General features: G+C 43.5%; 1 protein-coding gene and 5 non-coding genes across 6 annotated transcripts; 4 read left to right on the top strand and 2 right to left on the bottom strand.

The window, feature by feature from the left end:
- Positions 1-1,942: 1,942 nt before the first annotated feature.
- Positions 1,943-2,013, bottom strand: TRNAG-GCC. Its single transcript has one exon. It is a non-coding gene; the product is annotated as a tRNA-Gly (tRNA).
- A 337-nt stretch (positions 2,014-2,350) lies between these two features.
- On the top strand, positions 2,351-4,957 carry HSPA6 (heat shock protein family A (Hsp70) member 6). Its single transcript, XM_043450975.1, has one exon. It carries the CDS (start codon positions 2,689-2,691, stop codon positions 4,618-4,620), a length of 1,932 nt encoding a protein of 643 aa, XP_043306910.1. The 5' UTR covers positions 2,351-2,688; the 3' UTR covers positions 4,621-4,957.
- Positions 4,958-9,987: 5,030 nt separating this feature from the next.
- TRNAL-CAG lies at positions 9,988-10,070 on the bottom strand. Its single transcript has one exon. It is a non-coding gene; the product is annotated as a tRNA-Leu (tRNA).
- A 775-nt stretch (positions 10,071-10,845) lies between these two features.
- TRNAG-UCC lies at positions 10,846-10,917 on the top strand. Its single transcript has one exon. It is a non-coding gene; the product is annotated as a tRNA-Gly (tRNA).
- A 904-nt stretch (positions 10,918-11,821) lies between these two features.
- TRNAD-GUC lies at positions 11,822-11,893 on the top strand. Its single transcript has one exon. It is a non-coding gene; the product is annotated as a tRNA-Asp (tRNA).
- A 7,192-nt stretch (positions 11,894-19,085) lies between these two features.
- On the top strand, positions 19,086-19,159 carry TRNAN-GUU. The gene has a single exon. It is a non-coding gene; the product is annotated as a tRNA-Asn (tRNA).
- The last annotated feature ends 380 nt before the right edge of the window (positions 19,160-19,539 follow it).

The following is a 19,539-nucleotide window of genomic DNA, read 5'->3' as shown; positions in this document are numbered from 1 at the left end:
CATGATTTATTCAGGTATAGAGCAGGTACATAGTTTAGGGGAAACAGGAATCCTCTTTTGCTCCTGGATAAAATCAGAGACTTCTACAGCCAGAAAGTCTTAGAAAAGATGAAGTGCAATCTCTTCATTTTAAAACTGAGAAAGCAATGAAGGCCAGATGGTTGAAATGATTTGCTCAAGGATGTACAAGTAGTTGGTATCACAGATCTGTACATACTGTAATTGGATTGTACTGTATATTTTGTTCTACAGCTTGTTTTAGAAGCTGTAGAACTCTTGGAACTTGGAACTCTTGGGGGTAGATGTGCAGGGCTCAAATTTTGAGGCTGCTGAGGACTGGGAGAGAAAGTTGGAGCAGCTTGGACAAGGTAGCCCCTGAACTATAGGGCACAGACGCCAGGCCAGGCCACATGTTTCTTTCTCAAGTGAGCACCCTTTTTTGCAGGGCCTTGCCTAAAATATCCTGACTTTGACACACAGGCCTGGCCAGCCTAAACACTGAGAGAGAATGAATTCAAAGCTGACAGCTTCTCTCCCTCTTGGGTTATAAAATAGGTTCCTTCTTTTTGAGGATGGTTTGATTTTTTACTGCAGAAGTAGCTCATTGCACATTTCTTCAAACATTCTCTTATTTCATGGACTGATCACCTTCCCAGTACAGCTGAGCATACTAGCAGCAAACTTTGCCAGCTCTTTCTCATCACCACACTGGGAAAGGGTTGGCCCAGAAACCCAGTACAGAAGTGGGACTGACATCTGCATCCTGACTTCCTCTGCCCTCTTCAAAGGCACTGAAGCACTCCAAAGGGTTCTGAGCCATATGAGGAAAAAAGACCAATTGATGGAGCAAAGGTTTTTACTTCCTCTTTTTAAAAATTAGTAGTTTCCTTTGTATCAAGTGAATAATAACATATTAAATTTGAAGCTACTGAAGTTTAACGTTAGAATGTACCATGTTTCCCCGGGTACTATGCTCTTAGTATGGTGGTGACTATCCGCATCTGTCATGCAGGAAACTAGAGTTCCTTCCTTCATGGGGAGGTTACAGAGAACATTGGCTTCTCTTTCTTCCATTTCCAACCTCGTGTTTCCAGAAGAGTCTCCTCCTTTGGGCTTTTTGGAAGTCCACACCCAAAAGAAACACCAAAAAATTCAAAATGGGATATTCTGAATTAAAGAAAGTGAGACATGGCAAAGACTCAATTTGTAAGGCCATAGGGCTGATGGGAAAAAATGTGGCTTTACAGACCCCTGAATGCATCTCCTCCCCTAGCCTCAAGGCACAGGATGCACTGCAGCCTCCAGGAATTTACTCCCCACTTGCATCCTGGGCTCCAGCTGGAAACTGTCCAGGCCTCAGAGAAAAACCGCGCATGATGGCTTTTCAACAGGCCCCTTGGGGTGATGCTCCTTGGAGACACCAGCCCAGGGAGGAGACTCAATGACGGGGACACTCTCACTACAGTTTATTGCATCCTTCTTTCCCCTGTGCTGTATTCCCTCCGAGGCTGGGTCATCCCCGGGTGTTCAAGCCGCAGCGTCAGATTCCAGCTCTTCTCAGGAATGCGACTTGGTAAGGGAAGGAAAATCAAAAGAACTCAGTCCTCAACTAACTGATTTTGTTTGTCTCAACGTTACAAATCCTAGAATAGAAAGTCTCAACATACACCCTTACCATATATAAAAGATTACTAATAAAGAACGTATAGCACAGGTAACTCTTCTCAACACTCTATAATTAACCTTTATGGGAAAAGAATCTTAAAAAAGAGTGAATACATGTAAATGTATAAGTGATTCACTTTGCTGTACAGCAGCAGAAACATTTTAAAACAACTACACTCCAATAATTTTTTTTAATGAAGATCCACTTTAGAAGTTGAATTAAAGAAGAAAAAAAAAGTTAAAATGAGGGTACCCTGAAAGAAAACAGCAGATTGCATGCATTGGCCGGGAATCGAACCCGGGCCTCCCGCGTGGCAGGCGAGAATTCTACCACTGAACCACCAATGCTACTTCCGCAGAAAGGACTTGCAGCACTGTCTCTTATCATCGTCTCTGACCCTAGGTCCAGCTCATAACAGAAATCTGGCCACCCCTCTTACTCACAATTTTGAAAACACTGCCTTTATGTTTCAAGACTAAAATGATAAAACTTTAAACCCTTGTCCTTGAGGCCATGGCTCTAATGCTTTCGGTTTTTCTCGAGCCACTGAACTCAAAACAACCCTCTTCAACCAACCAGAAGGAGAACAAGTTTTCGCCTTACCATTCTTCTGCCCCAATTGCTAGCCCTTAGAACAAGCCGGGAGAAGCTGGAACTTTCTCTACAGCTCTGAGTCCGACGCTGGTGGGGCCGCCGCTCCCCGCACGGCCCGTTCCGCTCGAACCTTCTCTGAGAGTCAGCGCAGCGCCTCCCGGGCTGAGTCAGCCGGAGCGGGTGGGCCGGGTGGCTCTGGGCTCGCCGCGAAGGCGCCAGAAGTTTCGCGGCGGCGGCGGCGGGAGGAGGCGGGCCTCCCGCAACTGGATAAAAAGCTCGTGGAGCCGGAGCCGGGAAGATCCGAGCTGGGCAGGCAGGAGAGCGGCACCGCTGAGCGCACCTCCACGGCTGAGCAGCACCAACTTCCGCAGGCTCGGGCATCCGACTCCGTATCGCACTCGTCGCCGGGAGCGGGAGAAGCCACAACCATGTCCGCCGCGAGGGAGCTGGCCATAGGCATCGACCTGGGCACCACGTACTCGTGCGTGGGCGTGTTCCAGCACGGCCGGGTGGAGATCCTCGCCAACGACCAGGGCAACCGCACCACCCCCAGCTACGTGGCCTTCACAGACTCCGAGCGGCTGGTGGGCGACGCGGCCAAGAGCCAGGCGGCCCTGAACCCGCACAACACCGTGTTCGACGTCAAGCGACTGATCGGGCGCAGGTTCGCGGACCCCACTGTGCAGTCGGACGTGAAGCACTGGCCCTTCCAGGTGGTGAGCGAGGGCGGCAAGCCCAAGGTGCGCGTGTCCTACCGCGGGGAGGACAAGGCGTTCTACCCCGAGGAGATCTCGTCCATGGTGCTGAGCAAGATGAAGGAGACGGCGGAGGCGTACCTGGGCCAGCCCGTGAAGCACGCTGTGATCACGGTGCCCGCCTACTTCAACGACTCGCAGCGGCAGGCCACTAAGGATGCGGGTGCCATCGCGGGGCTCAACGTCCTGAGGATCATCAACGAGCCCACGGCAGCTGCCATCGCCTACGGCCTGGACCGGCTGGGCGCCGGGGAGCGCAACGTGCTCATTTTCGACCTGGGTGGGGGCACCTTCGACGTGTCGGTCCTCACCATCGACGCTGGTGTCTTTGAGGTGAAGGCCACGGCTGGAGACACTCACCTGGGTGGAGAGGACTTCGACAACCGGCTGGTGAACCACTTCACGGAGGAGTTCCGGCGGAAGCACGGGAAGGATTTGAGCAGGAACAAGCGGGCCCTGCGCAGGCTCCGCACGGCCTGCGAGCGCGCCAAGCGCACCCTGTCGTCCAGTACCCAGGCCACTCTGGAGATCGATTCCCTGTTTGAGGGTGTAGACTTCTACACTTCTATCACTCGAGCCCGCTTTGAAGAACTGTGCTCGGACCTCTTCCGCAGCACCCTGGAGCCGGTGGAGAAGGCCTTGCGGGATGCCAAGCTGGACAAGGCCCAGATCCATGACATTGTCTTGGTGGGTGGCTCTACCCGAATCCCCAAGGTACAGAAGCTCCTGCAGGACTTCTTCAATGGCAGGGAGCTGAACAAGAGCATCAACCCGGATGAAGCTGTGGCTTATGGGGCTGCCGTGCAGGCAGCAGTGTTGATGGGCGACACGTGTGAGAAGGTGCAGGATCTCCTGCTGCTGGATGTGGCTCCCCTGTCTCTGGGGCTAGAGACAGCTGGTGGGGTGATGACTACACTGATCCAGAGGAATGCCACTATCCCAACCAAGCAGACCCAGACTTTCACCACCTATTCAGACAACCAGCCTGGGGTCCTGATTCAGGTGTATGAGGGTGAGAGGGCCATGACCAGGGACAACAACCTGCTAGGGCGCTTTGAGCTCAGTGGCATCCCTCCTGCCCCACGAGGAGTCCCCCAGGTCGAGGTGACCTTCGACATCGACGCCAATGGCATCCTGAGTGTGACAGCCACTGACAGAAGCACAGGCAAAGCTAACAAGATCACCATCACCAATGACAAGGGCCGGCTGAGCAAGGAGGAGGTGGAGAGGATGGTTCGTGAGGCTGAGCAGTACAAGGCTGAGGATGAGGCCCAGAGAGACAGGGTGGCTGCCAAAAACGCTCTGGAGGCCTATGTCTTCCAGGTGAAGAGCTCCTTGCAAGAGGAGAGGCTTAGAGATAAGATTCCTGAAGAGGACAGGCGCAAAGTACAAGACAAGTGTCAGGATGTCCTTGCTTGGCTGGATCACAACCAGTTGGCGGAGAAAGAGGAATATGAACATCAGAAGAGGGAGCTGGAGCAGATCTGTTGCCCCATCTTCTCCAGGCTCTATGGGGGGCCTGGTGTCCCTGTGGGCAGCAGTTGTGGAGCTCAAGCCCGACATGGAGCCCCCAGTACTGGCCCTGTCATTGAGGAGGTCGACTAAATGTCCCCTCTGGACGGGTCAGCTGAGACTGTAAGGGCTGGGTTTGTGGACTTTCTAGACTGTCTACTGTGATCCTGCCTAACTTCAGGGGTGGGAGTAGAGGAGAATCTTACCCCTGACAGAGAATTTTTTTTTTTTTGTCAGTATGTTTTATTACTGAGGTATTTGTCATTTGACTTATAAAAAATCTTCTCCTACATCAAACAAGCAGAAGTAATCATTATGAACATTTGTGTGGCACTTTAATATTGCTTTTACTTACATTTAATGTACTTTGTTATTTGCATGTGTGGATTTGTTATATGAAATAATAAAGCTAAATAAACTTTTAAAATTTCTTAGTTTTCATTCTATCCAATTAAGTAGATGAAGGAGCAGGGCTTTCAGAAGCAGAAATGTGTGGGTGGGTTTTGAAGGAGGGATGGGAAGAAAATTCATGAGGTTATGTGCATAATTTCTATAGGGGAAAGCAAGAGGAAGAGTTTGAGGAAGGCACATTGAAATAGTATTGAAGTGTGAGGAGAGAGAGGAGAGAATTGTGATATTGTTGTTGAAAGAGGGAGGGAGGTGGAGTTGGAAAAGCAGAGAAAGAAGAGAAACAAGTTTTGGCAAGACCCTAAAATAAAAATTCTGTGTTGGGAACTTAGTTTAGTTTGTCAGTCTTTATGTCCTAATACACGGACAAAAAGTTTATATGCTAATTATTTGCCTCTCATAATGTGACCTTATTATTGTTCTTTTAGTAAACAGACCCGAAGTCCTGGATTCTGGGGAATAGTATTTGCTAGATTAAAAGAGTAAGTCTAGTGGTGTAATTAAAGTTATTATTGATCTTATCTATGTGAGAGAAATTGCATGGTTCCGTCTTCTTTCTGCTGATGAGCCCTAGGATAATGACAATGACGATGACGACAGTGGCAACTGTATAGTAAAATGGCTGTACTGGAACCAGATGGGTGTTACTTTACTCTGCAAGTTAAACTCTGAGCTTCAATTTTCCCTTCTATGTAATGGGGATGATCAAATAGTATCTCAGAATTGTTATGAGGGTACAATTAAATAAGTATGTGAGGAGTGAAGAAGAATGTTAGGCTAGGCATCTAGTATTGAGCAACAAATATTCACTATCACTAATTATTACTTATTGATTGTTGACCAGGTACTTTACACAATCTAATTTAATCATCACAGCAACATCACAGTGTATTATCTGTTTTGAAAGTGAGGATCCAGAGGTTAAAAGAGGTTAAACAATGTACTCAATATCCATAGCTATTAACTCAGGGAACATGGGTAGTGGGGAGAGTTGGAATTAAGAACTATGTCCTGCCTACTTCTACATTCTGTGCACTGTTACCTCACAAACAGACCATTAAAAAAAAAGAGTAAAAAAAGATTTTACCCCAGATGTTGTGAAATTGTACATATTATTCCTTTAGAACACAGTTGGGTACTGATCCCTGAGAGAAAAAGTATATTTTATTGTATCTTTGCATTATTCATTAAGTGAATATGTGCTTTTTTAGCAAGTGACTGAACCTGGGGAATATCCTCAGGCTCAACTTTACTGCCAGTTAAATGACATAAGATAAGTTTGTGTAAGTTAGTTCCCAATCAGCCCAAAGACTTATTTTTTTTTTTTTTTTTCAAAGACTTATTTTTATCTCAGAAATGAAGGTGGCCCTTGTTAGAGGGATGCTACACTGTATTTAGCTAAGGGTGATCTCTTGCAGGTTGAGAGGAGATTTCAGTAACAACCCACCTGCTGTCTGGTTGTCATCTTTAACTGCTTCTTCCTGCACCTGGCCCAAGTCTTTTGTGACTTGGCTTCACATTGAAAGAACCTGCAAAAAAGAGATGATATCATACACATGTTCTGTATTATACTTCCCCTTTCTTGAATGTTCTTCCAACTTCCAAACATTGACCAGTGCAACCTGTTTTGTAACTTCTCAAGCAAAATGACGACACCTACAAGGTTTGGATAGTTTCCTCACATTTCAACAATCTCTCTCTCTAAATAGACACAAGTTATAAGAAGGAGAATTTCATCATGCTTAGTTGTGAAAACACTTCAGATCTCATTTGGATGGTATCTACTTTTCTACAGAGAGATTTAAACAAACTAACCACTTCAACTACTTCTGAATGACTGTTGCTGATGCTTTAGATACTTTGGGGATTGTTTCCTGTTAATGGACTTCCCTGGTGGCTTAGAGTTAAAGAATTCCCCTGCAATGAAGGAGATGCTGTTTGATCCCTGGGTTGGAGGACGGCCTGGTATTTAAATGTCATTGTATTGTGTATATATAGTTTTAGTTTGATTGCTGTAATCACAACTATGTGTGATTACAATATTAATTTGTTTCCCAAAATATTGAAACAAAATACATCCCATTATTAAAAAATCAAAACTTCCTACAACCCTTCCAATGAAAAATCAGCAGTTTTGGGAATTCCCTGGTGGTCCAGTGGTTAGGACTCTATACTTCCACTGCCTTGGCTGGGTTTCTGTTCATAGTTCAGTTCAGTTCAGTTCAGTCACTCAGTCATGTCCAACTCTTTGCGACCCCATGAATCGCAGCATGCCAGGCCTCCCTGTCCATCACAAACTCCCGGAGTTTACTCAAACTCGTGTCTATCGAGTCGGTGATGCCATCCGCCATCTCATCCTCTGTCATCCCCTTCTCCTCCTGTCCCCAATCCCTCCCAGCATCAGGGTCTTTTCCAATGAGTCAACTCTTTGCATGAGGTGGCCAAAGTATTGAAGTTTCAGCTTCAGCATCAGTCCTTCCAATGAACACCCAGGACTTATCTCCTTCAGGATGGACTGGTTGGATCTCCTTGCAGTCCAAGGGACTCTCAAGAGTCTTCTCCAACACCACAGTTGAAAAGCATCAATTTTTCGGCGCTCAGCTTTCTTCACAGTCCAACTCTCACATCCCATACATGACCACTGGAAAAACCATAGCCTTGACCAGATGGACCTTTGTTGGCAAAGTAATGTCTCTGCTTTTTAATATGCTATCTAGGTTGGTCATAACTTTTCTTCCAAGGAGTAAGCGTCTTTTAATTTCATGGCTGCAGTCACCATCTGCAGTGATTTTGGAGCCCCCAAAAATAAAGTCTGACACTGTTTCCACTGTCTCCCATCTATTTCCCATGAGGTGACGGGGTCTGTCCATAGTAGGGGCAGTTGAAATTCCACAAGCCTCGTGGTGGTGGTGGGGGCAGAACAAAAGCAATAGCAGTTCCTTGTCCCACTCCCAACTACTACTATTCCTAACAGGTAACCACTGTTTTTTTTTATTTTTTAAGACCTTTTTATTTTGCAATAATTTGACTGACAGTTGTAAAGATACTATAGAAAGTCACTGTATATCCTTCATCCACCTTCTCTTAATGTTAAGGTCTTACATGGAGCCTTGGAGCAATTAAGCCCAAGCTCTGCAACTACTGAGCCCAACGTGCCATAACTGCCGACGCCTGCACGCTCTAGGGCCCTTGAACCACAACAACTAATGTGTCCCTGTGCTGCGGCTACTGAAGCCGGAGCACATAGATCCTCTGCTCTGCCGTGAGAAGCCCAACTAGAGAATAGCCCACTACTCTCTGCAACTACAGAAAGTCCACATGCAGCAATGCAGTCTCAGCATGGCCAAAATAAATGAATGAATGAATGAATAAAGACGTAAAGCAGTGTAAAAAGAAAAAAGAACTTTCACATTTTGGTATGTACTGGTTAGGCGTTTGGCAGAAAGAAAGTGAAAGCCATTCAGTTGTGTCCAACTCTGCGACCCCATTGACTATTACAGTCCATGAAATTCTCCAGGCCAGAATACTGGAGTGGGTAGCCTTTCCCGTCTCCAGGGGATCTTCCCAACCCAGGGATCCAACCCAGGTCTCCCGCGTTGCAGGTGGGTTCTTTACCAGCTGAGCTACCAGGGAAGCAGATTGTCCCCCAATTCGGGTTTGTCAGACTTCTTATGATTAGAGTGGGATTTGGGGGCAGTATATCACAGAGTGAAGTGCCCATCTTATTGCATTATATCAGGAGGTATGTGATACCAATGTGACTGCACTATGGTGACCTTAATCTTGATCATGTAGTTAAGGTTCAGCTTTGCTATTTTTTACGTGTCTCTCTTATGGATACACTCTTATTGTCTTTAGTTTAGATACAGTATCTATTTTAACTTTTTATCCTCTGTTCTAAGCAGTGACTGGCATATTGTAAGTGTTCAAATGATACAAAGTAAAAGGTGGCAAGGGAAAGGATATTCAAAGTTAAAGATCTACCTGCACAAAGACATCTAAATTAGATAGACCAGTGCTTTCAAACTTTAATATGCATGAGAATCATTTGAGAATCTTATAAAATGTGGATTCAATAAATCAGAGGTGCAGCCTGAGATTTGTATTTCTAATAAGCCCCTAGGTCATCTCACTCAATCCTGACAACAATTCTGTCTCCATTTTACAACAAGCAAACTAAGACTCAGAAAAGTCAAATACATTTCCCAAGGTCATAGTCTAGTAAATAACAAAGAATGTAAACTTTCACTAACCAACCTAAAGATCCTTCCATCTTCATGCTTATGAACCTCACACATTCAGCCTCTTCAGATTGACAGTTCTCTCTTCCGCAAAGGGCAACATTTTTCTATAACCAGTTCTTCTCAAATGAGAAAGTGACTTTTTTAGGTCTTGAAGAAAAAGTTCTTGAAACAACTCCATGAGTTTATTTTCCCTCTCTATTACTTTTCCCTGGGTTTGGTATGTTGATTTCTTTCCCTGTTTTTTGGTGGTACAGCAAGCCTATTGAATAAAAATTGGTGGTGGGAGCAGTTTGGCAAGATGGTGGGGAATCAAGAGTCCTACCAAAGCTTGACTCTAAAATCTTTAGCACAAAAAGACTCGGGTCAATTGCAAATTAAGAGATCTGGATTGAGGGCTTTTCTCCATGAAGTGAATAAGCGCTGAGAAACTGGAGTCTAAAGGAAAGGGGAAAAAAATTGTAACTAGGGATAGATCTAAATTGGAGAAGGAAATGGCAACCCACTCCAGTATTCTTGCCTGGAGAATTTCATGGACGCAGGAGCCTGGTGGGCTACAGTCTATGGGATCACAAAGAGGCGGACACGACTGAGCGACTAACACACAGCACATACATAGATCTAAATAGATTCACTTTTATATTCAAAGCGAAGCACACTCTTCATATGTAGATAGGGAGCATTAAAAAGTCTTGATAGAAAAAGCGTTGATTAAAACAAAGTGTTGATTAATCAATAGTCGTTTCTACACGAATTAAATCCTACTTGTTCACTGGAAACAAAAGGATCTTCGAAGAAAATAAGCTGATGTTGTCAGAAGTGGGATTCGAACCCACGCCTCCAGGGGAGACTGCGACCTGAACGCAGCGCCTTAGACCGCTCGGCCATCCTGACACCCGGAAAATAAGCCCTCTTATTTCTTTCTAAGACTGTCAAAAAGTGCTGTAGCATGATGTTGAAAGTGAAAGTGAAGTTGCTCAGTCTTGTCCGACTCTTTGCGACCCCATGGACTGTATCCTACCAGGCTCCTCCATCCATGGGATTTTTCAGGCAAGAATAGCATGATGTTAGTTTCTCATTTTAAATAAAACTAGAACTCCCCCTGGACTTCTTCGCAAAATGGGGATAATAAAACTGTTTCTGACTCTTATTTCCTACGTCTTCACCATCCTAAACTGCAAAGATCCATTTCTCCAGTGCCCCTTCGAACGCTCCTCTCGCTCCTTCTCTCGGGAGACCTAGCCACACCAGAGTGGACTCCCTTGTCGGCTGCTCCCCCTCGGCCCCTTCGCTTCAAATCACCCTTACTGAATGCAACACCCTGTGGATCTAGTCCTGGGGCGGCGCCAAGCGGCGGGGCAGGGAGTTCGGATGACAGAAAGCGGGGGCGTGGGGAAGAAAATGCTCTGCCGAGCGAGGCATTGGCTTTCCCTCCGGGCTTCCCGCTGTTCCATCCTTCCAACTCTGGGCCCCTGGTGGTCTCTGCGTTTCAGGCCCTCGTCCTTAGTTGGCGGGGGCCGATTAAGAGGAGTAAGGACGGGGTCCATCCTCTCCTAGAAAAGGCTCTGTGTATTTTGGGGTTTCAGACACAGAACAAGTACTAAAAAACATTTGCAGATTCATAGCCTCTGTTACTCTATATATGATTTTCGAAAAGCTTACTAAGCGGGCGTTGGTGGTATAGTGGTGAGCATAGCTGCCTTCCAAGCAGTTGACCCGGGTTCGATTCCCGGCCAACGCAAGTGTTTCCTTTTCCCTTTTCCACGCTAACTAAACAAGCTCCGTAAGGGAGAGAAGAAGAGCGTGCAATGTTTCTTACAATTTAAAGCCTGAGCGAAACTGAGAACTGAAACTAGAACTGCGGCCACGCCTCACTTTCTCCCTCTACCTCGTTCTCTGCCCAGCTACATTTTGGAGGGGTTAGAAGCCGAAGCGTTTCTTTTCTCTCTTACCTTCCCTCCTGCTTTCCATTTTAAACTTTCAACTCTTGAGAAATATTTGGGATCTTCCAGATGTCCTGTCTGAAACTGAGCTTCAGAAAGGGGCCATGGTTTTATATTTCCGAGACTGATACGGTAGCCACAAGCTGTTGGGCACTTGAAACTGGCAAATGTGTCTGAGGAACTGCATTTCAAAGTCTAGTTAATTGTCATTAATGCATTAATTAATTAAAATAAATTGATGTAAAAAGTAAACAGATACTCCATTTTCCTATTGCAGAACGTTAAAGTACGTTAGGAGCAACATGGTACGTTATGAATCCACTTGAATTTCAGTTGTGAATGTCATGAAATCTAAATATTAGTCATTTTTTTCTGATGAAAATTTAACGTCTGAGTAGAAATGTGGTATCTATAAATGTAAAATACTTACCAGCTTGAAAATTATGTAAAAGAATCTAGTTCTTATTTCGGAATTTTGAGTTAAATCACATATATCATTTAAAATATCACCTGTTTCTTCTTACTTTTTAAGGTGACTATTAGAAAGTTTAAGTTACACGTGGAGCTCCCATTATGTTTCAATTGCAACGTGACAGTCTAGATACAGTAAAGTGACAAGTTGAATAACAGCCATTTTTCAAGGACTATGGCAGTTTAGAAGTAGCTTCCTAGGGAGCAGTTTTGGCCCGGCAACTGTCGTTTTCCTCGTTAGTATAGTGGTGAGTATCCCCGCCTGTCACGCGGGAGACCGGGGTTCGATTCCCCGACGGGGAGACGGAGAAGTTACTTTCATTTTCTCCTCCCAAAACAAAGACTAAAGAACCTCAGGCTCTTTCCAAGAGTACCTCTCTTCAATGCAAATTTCTTGGATCCTGGGCAAGAGTACGAGTTGATGCGGTTATTTTGACCCCCGGTTCAGCGTTAAATGCGTTAAATCATTTAATCCTGCAATCAAGTTTCCACCTGCTCTGCAGCTAAGTGGGCCATCCCCATTGTTTTCCTGCTGCACACTTGAATCCCATCTCAGGATTCAGGCTTTGTCTTAAGCCCTGTACTCCAGATTTCCACCCTTTTTCCTTCTTATTTTCTCCTGGATCGACGATTCACTAAGCTCTCATTTGCTCCCTTCCTTCATATTGCTATTCAGTAGGGGCCAACCTACATTCTCAAGCCCATACTTTTGACACAGCCATACTACACGAAAGAATCCAATTTATGAAACAACCTCTCCTCTACAAGGGATGATGAAGAATAAACCAAGATATTATGTCTAAACTGGTTTACAAAGAAATGAGTCACTGGTTTGACAGTCAGAAGGCCTATTGTTTGCTTCAGTTCAGTTCAATTCAGTTCAGTCGCTCAGTCTGACTCTTTGCGACCCCATGAACCGCTGCTCGCCAGGCCTCCCTGTCCATCACCAACTCCCGGAGTTTACTCAAACTCGTGTCTATCGACTTGGTGATGCCATCCAGCCATCTCATCCTCTGTCGTCCCCTTCTCCTCCTGCCCCCAATCCCTCCCAGCATCAGGGTCTTTTCCAGTGAGTCAACTCTTCGCATGAGGTGGCCCAAGTATTGGAGTTTCAGCTTCAGCATCAGTCCTTCCAATGAACACCCGGGACTTATCTCCTTTAGGATGGACTGCTTGGAGATCCTTGCAGTCCAAACGACTCTCAAGAGTCTTCTCCAACACCACAGTTCAAAAGCATCAATTTTTCAGAGCTCAGCTTTCTTTATAGTCCAACTCTCACATCCATACATGACCACTGGAAAAACCATAGCCTTGACCAGATGGACCTTTGTTGGCAAAGTAATGTCTCTGCTTTTTAATATGCTATCTAGGTTGGTCATAACTTTCCTTCCAAGGAGTAAGCATCTTTTAATTTCATGTCTGCAATCACCATCTTCAGTGATTCTGGAGCCCAAAAAAGTAAAGTCAGCCACTGTTTCCACTGTCTCCCCATCTATTTCCCATGAAGTGATGGGACCAGATGCCATGATCTTAGTTTTCTGAATGTTGAGCTTATCACTAAAAATGGTTGGCTTGTTTGCAAGTCATTTAACTTTTCTGGGCTGCAGTTTCTTTATAAAGGAGAGGAACAAAAGTTCAGTTTTTGAGACACTTTGCAAGCCTAGAGTCCTTTGAAGTAGTGCCTTGTGTGAGTACCTGGTAGATAGTATATGCTCATTTTTTCCCCAAAGGATAATATTTTTCCTGAATATAAGGGTAATATATAGTCCTTACAGAAAATATGGAAAATAAGCCACTCACAAAGAAATAAAAGGCACTCATATTTCCATCATCCAGAAAATCTCTATTAATATTTTGCTGTATATTTTATCTCTTTGGCAATTTTAATTGCAAAGTTAGAATCATACTGTACACGTTTTTAAAGCTACTTGAATGTTTACTTAAATGTGAATATTTCTATATTCATTAAGTACTAGCCTAAAAATTAGTTTAATGACTTCATTGTTATACTATATGGCTACATCATAATTTCTTTAGCAAGTCTCCTATTTTTGAGTATTTATGTCATTTCCAGTGTTTTTTCCTCCTCTGGTGGGGGCAGCTCTTGAAATCTCTGCTCAGTATTCTTTTAGACTTCCAACTGTTATTTTCACCCTCGCCTCCCTCAAATCAGTACACAGCAGGTACTAGGGTGAACCAAAATATGAAATGTGATTCATTTGCACATTGTTTTTCCCTGATGATGCTCCCTGCTCTCTGAAATTTATTCCTTCAATTTCCAGCCAGTCTGGCAGCTCTAAACTGTACCTTGATGCATGAGATATAAGGTTGGTTTTCAGCATGATCATATGCCTGACTCTGTCTGGTTGATGAGTGCTCTCAGAATGAAGATATTACCCATTGTGGTTCCTTCTTCCAAAGCTTGAATCCTCTTTATTTTCTATCTAATTTAATTGTTCTTCAGATATTTGATAATATATGCACAAATAATGACCCTGAAGGAGGGCATGGCAACCCAGGTACTCCAGTATTCTTGCCTGGAAAATCCCATGGACAGAGGAGCTGGTGGGCTCTGGTCCATAAGGTCACAAAGAATTGCATAAAGGTTGCAAAGAAATGACAGAAGTGACTCAGCATACATGCACGTACACAAGTAGTGAAGCTTATAAAAACCAAAGGAATAATAAATATAAAATCCAAAATAAGACTCCTTACTGGGAAGAAGAAAAATAGAGGAACATTGAAGACTTCTTCTGTTTCATTCTTAAACAGGGTATTGAAACACAAAGATTTAAAATTTACATAACTAGCATCAGGTGGTATGTATTCTTTTGCAACTAGCATTTTTTCCATTAAACATTAGTTTTATGGGATTCATTGATGTTGAAACACAGAGCTAGGAATATGTCTAGCTAGGAATATTCTGAAGATTTAAAACATTTATAAGAATATGTATTTCAAAAATTCTCTATTATTGTTTATGTATGTAGATAAATGTGTTTTTGTATCTTATAAAACTGATCTCTGGGTAATGTCATGGCAAGTACTATGTTAAATCTTTCTATTCATCTCCAAATTAGCCAATTTTTAATAATTGTTGGCTCTATTTTATACAGTTGTCACTAGCCAAATGATGCTTCTACCTGAACCCTGGTTTAGCATAGGGGAAATGCATCAAATTCCTCCAATTCCTTTCCCCCAAAATGGATAATCATTAGGTAACTTGTCTCAATAAGTAGAAAACTTTTTCTAAAATTAGGAAAGGATAGATGTTGATACTGAATTCCCTGTCATCGTCTGTGGAGCTAGCAGCAATTGTATTAACATTTTTTCCAGCCTTTAAAATATTGTCCGAGGGTTTTATTGTATGTGTTATCTCTATCATACAAAAATCATTTATTGGAATGAGATATGCAGTTAGGTTGACCTCAGCCATTTAGGCTGGATGAGGTGACATAACGTGGTGGTTAAACACATGGGGTCTCTTGTGCTTCCCATGTTGGAATTTTGGCTCTCTGTCTCAGTTTCCTTCTCTGTCAGAGGGGATAAAGATAACAATTACAATTTTCAAATGAGTTAGTAAATGTTTAGAATGGTGCCTGGCAACACGCAAACATTAATTATTCATTTTATTACTAAAACAAATTTTAATGCCCATGGTGGGAAGATGTTTGGGTTTAAAAAAACCAAAAAAAAACCCCACCTCATCCCAAGAAAAGAAGGTAAAATATTAGCACAACACGGATAGAAAAAGAGAACAAGTGCATCTCAGTCATCCCTTAGTCCCCGATTTTTCTTACATTCCAGTGCCAGAGTGCCAGCAGAGGCCACAACACCTGGCTGATGCCTTTACCATGACCTGTTCCTGCCTGCCTGCTCTCTCTGCCATTCCAGCTCTCTTGGTGTCAAGATTGGGTGGAGGCTGCAGTTCCCACAGATGGCTACAAGCAAGGGTGACTACAGAAGTGTGCTGAGTAGTGGTCAGACTGATACTGAGCGCTTGTTAATTGGACTGTGGTTCAGGTAGCCCTGTCCTGGGAGACATTTAGGGACAGGGACCTATATCCAGGACCTGCAGTAGGCTGGCTTAAATTAGACCTGCATATTGGGAGGCACTGAGTGGCCTCCTTGGAAGTGACTACCTAGAGTTTCTTAGAGTTGGCTAGCAGTGGTATGGGGAAGGTTTCTGGAGTGTCTAGGGAGAGCCAAAGCAGAACCCAGAGGACGATTCTTTCTGAGGAGTTCATTGGTATGGCACTGACCAATCAGAACAGTTACGGGCTATTTATTCCTCTCACTGTAATAGGGTGAAATTGTATTTCATTTTTTAAAAACAGATTTATTCAACAGAAAATACTGTTTAACATATAGTCTAAACATTGACAGTTAGTATAGTATTCCTTTTCCCAAGAGCACATGTAAAACATTTAGCATTTGCCATTTGCTAATTCTGCTATGTTCTACTTTTAATTACTCAATCTAAGTATTTTTCAATTTTCTTTCAATTTATCTTTATTATGAGTTATTTAAAAGCAAATGTTTTTAAATTTTCCAAATACATGAGGTTTTTAAAAGTTATATTTTGTAATTGCTTTCTGAGTGAAACTTCATTCAGTTCAAAGATACATATGGAATAGTGCCAATTTCATGAGTATGTTAAGACTTGTTTTATGGCCTCATACAAAGTTAATTGAGAAGAATGTATAAACTGTAATTATTGGGTGCAGAGTTTTATATACATATATAATTGGTTGCAGTTTTATATATCGGTTGCAGAGTTTCAGCATCAGTCCTTCCAATGAATATTCAGGACTGATTTCCTTTAGGATGGACTGGTTGGATCTCCTTGCAGTCCAAGGGACTCTCAAGAGTAACAATTCTTTTGCATTCAGTCTTTCTGTTTATGTTTTAATGTCATTCTTCTAAACAAAATAAAAATAAAATATATTTTAAAAATCCACTTTTGTTTTTAACTGGCACATTTTCTCCAGTTATATTTGTTGTGATTACTGATATATTTTGGATTTATTTCACTATCCCATTTTGTACTTTCTTTTTGCCTCAGTTTTTCTTTTATTCTTTTCCCACCTTCTTTTGGATTGTTATCATGTGTACATGCAAAGTGAAGTATGGGAATGTATATTTATTTAGAATAAACTTGAAAGTTATTTTTATTTTTTGTGGCCAAGATGAAAGTAGTGATTCCCAAACTAGGTCTTCATAGAGAAGTAAAAATTTCCCCCAAATGTTGGTAACCAACATAGGGTTGCTAACTTTTTGTTTTGCTAAGTTAGGAAATAAATAACACAATCACAGCCACATCAACTGTCATCTATCCTCATCTTAATGTTATAAAAGAAGGGACATTTAAAAACAAAAATTTAAAGTGCGAAAAAACAATGTTGGCTTGGAGGTCATTTGGCAAACTTATCTGAGATACACACACACACACACATATATATAGTGTGTATTCTCATTTCACTGGAAGTCAGTGAAAACTTGGACCTGCACCTAATCTGGAACCCATTATTAAGAGGATGGTGGTGCAGAAGGAAGACGGAGATTCTATTTGGTTTCAGAGGTGCCCTAGGACTTGGGCAACAGAGAAAATCGCTTCTTGTGAGTGCCTGGGTTCAGCGAAGAACTGATGTTGTAACATGGTTGGGTATGCCTGTGGCAGAGAAGATGCAGCTCAGGAAGCCTGGGCTTTTTAAATGGCTCAAGAACAAAGAGAGGAGCTTCTCTCCAAAGTGGAGAGAAGAGAAGAACTTTATCAGGCCCAGCACTGGCCAGAATCCCTAGGTTGATTTTGTTGGATAAGGACCCGTGAATATTTGAATCTGGATTATGTCAGAGTGAAAGTCCTTAAATTACAGGCATTTTATTAACTCTATGTTCTGTCTGGGAGCCTAATAAGCTAGTAGAAATCCTTCTAAACAACTGGAATTGAAGATTAGTTTTGTTTCACTATGCCCCTTTACTTAGATAATAACATTTTTCCAGATATGATTGGACATGTGATGCAGTATTTAAATTTTTCACAGTAATAATGTTATTATAAGTTAACACTCACACATGTACACATGAATGCATAAATTGCCTAAATCAGCAAAAAAGTATGATGATGTACTTCTCTGAGTAAAACCAAATGAACTCCTGAACCCACAGCATTCATTTTGGATTCCCCCCAAGAACCCCATCTGTGCAGATCACAACAAACTGTAGAAAACTCTTAAAGAGATGGGAATACCAGACCACCTGACCTGCCTCCTGTGAAACCTGTATGCAGGTCAAGAAGCAACAGTTAGAACCAGACATGGTACAACAGACTGTTTCAGAATTGGGAAAGGAGTAGTTAAGCCTGTATATTGTCATCCTGCTTATTTGGCTTATATGCAGAGTACATTCGAAACGCCAGACTGGAGGAAGCACAAGCTGGAATCAAGATTGCCGGGAGAAATATCAATGACCTCAGATATGCAGATGACAGCATCTTTATGGCAGAAAGCGAGGAGGAACTAAAGAGCCTCTTGAAGAGGGTGAAAGAGAAGAGTGAAAAAGCTGGTTTAAAACTCAACATTCAAAAAACTAAGATCATGGCATCCAGTCCCATCGCTTCATGGCGAAATAGATGGAGAAACAATGAAAACAGTGACAGACTTTCGCCGCCAAATCACCGTGAACGGTGACAGCAGGCATGAAATTAAAAGATGCTTGCTCCTTGGAAGAAAAGCTGTGACAAACCTAGACAGTGAATTAAAAAGCACAGACATTACTTTGCTGACAATGGTCCGTATAGTCAAAGTTATGGTTTTTCCAGTAGTCATGTACAGATGTGAGAGCTGGACGATAAAAAAGACCGAGTGTCAAAGAACTGATGCCTTCGAACTGTGGTGTTGGAGAAGACTCTCGAGAGTCCCTTGGACTGCAAGGAGATCCAGCCAGTCAATCCTAAAGAAAAATCAACCCTGAATGTTCATTGAAAGGACTGATGCTGAAGCTGAAGCTCCAATACTTTGGCCACCTGCTGCGAAGAGCTGACTCATTCGAGAAGACCCTGATGCTGGGAAAGACTGAAGGCAGGAGGAGAAGAGGACGGCAGAGGATGAGATGGTTGGATGCATCACCGACTGGACGGACATGAGTTTGAGCAAGCTCTGGGAGTTGGTGATGGACAGGGAGGCCTGTCGTCCATGGGGTCGCAAAGAGTCGGACACGACTGAAAGACCGAACGACGACCAAGAGTCCGGTTCATTCACCCTCGGCTGCTCTCGTTTTCTTAGCTTCTTCCGGGTAGAAACTGAGTCCTGTCTCAGATCTAAGCAGGTGCTAGTGCGGGAAAAGGACCCACTTCTCTCTGGGCTACTTACTTCCCTGGTGCTCTGGAGAGCATGTCTCTACCAGTTTCTACGCCGGCCTCAACCACATTGGAGACACAGACCACTTCGAGTTTATTACTCAGTGGCCGACTTGGCAGACCGTGTCTCCACAATTCGTCTCTGTGGCGCAATCGGTTAGCGCGTTCGGCTGTTAACCGAAAGGTTGGTGGTTCGAGCCCACCCAGGGACGAGGGGTAGCAATTTTGACCTTTGAGACAGACCTGTCAGTTTCTCACAGGAAACCAAATAGCACTAATACTGTGAAAGTTTGCAAATCTCCACCCAGCCTGCGTCCAATCTATTACTTTTTTTTGTTTGTTTTAGAAATTGAAGTATAGTTGAGTTGGGACTTTCCCTGTGGCTCAGCTGGTAAAGAACCTGCCTGCAATGAGGGAGACCTTGGTTTGATCCTTGGGTTGGGAAGATCCCCTGGAGGCGGGAAAGGCTACCCACTCCAGTATTCTGGCCTGGAGAATTCCACCAACTGTAAAGTCCAGCAGGTTGCAAAGAGTCTGACAGGACTGAGCGACTTTGACTTTCACTTTCATAGTTGATTTGGGCCCCCCTGGT

This window comes from Cervus canadensis, chromosome 2 (genome assembly GCF_019320065.1).
Source record: "Cervus canadensis isolate Bull #8, Minnesota chromosome 2, ASM1932006v1, whole genome shotgun sequence".
NCBI classification, from domain to species: domain Eukaryota; kingdom Metazoa; phylum Chordata; class Mammalia; order Artiodactyla; family Cervidae; genus Cervus; species Cervus canadensis.
The sequence above is the reverse complement of the archived record's forward strand: the minus strand, read 5'-3'. Positions and strand labels throughout refer to the sequence as shown.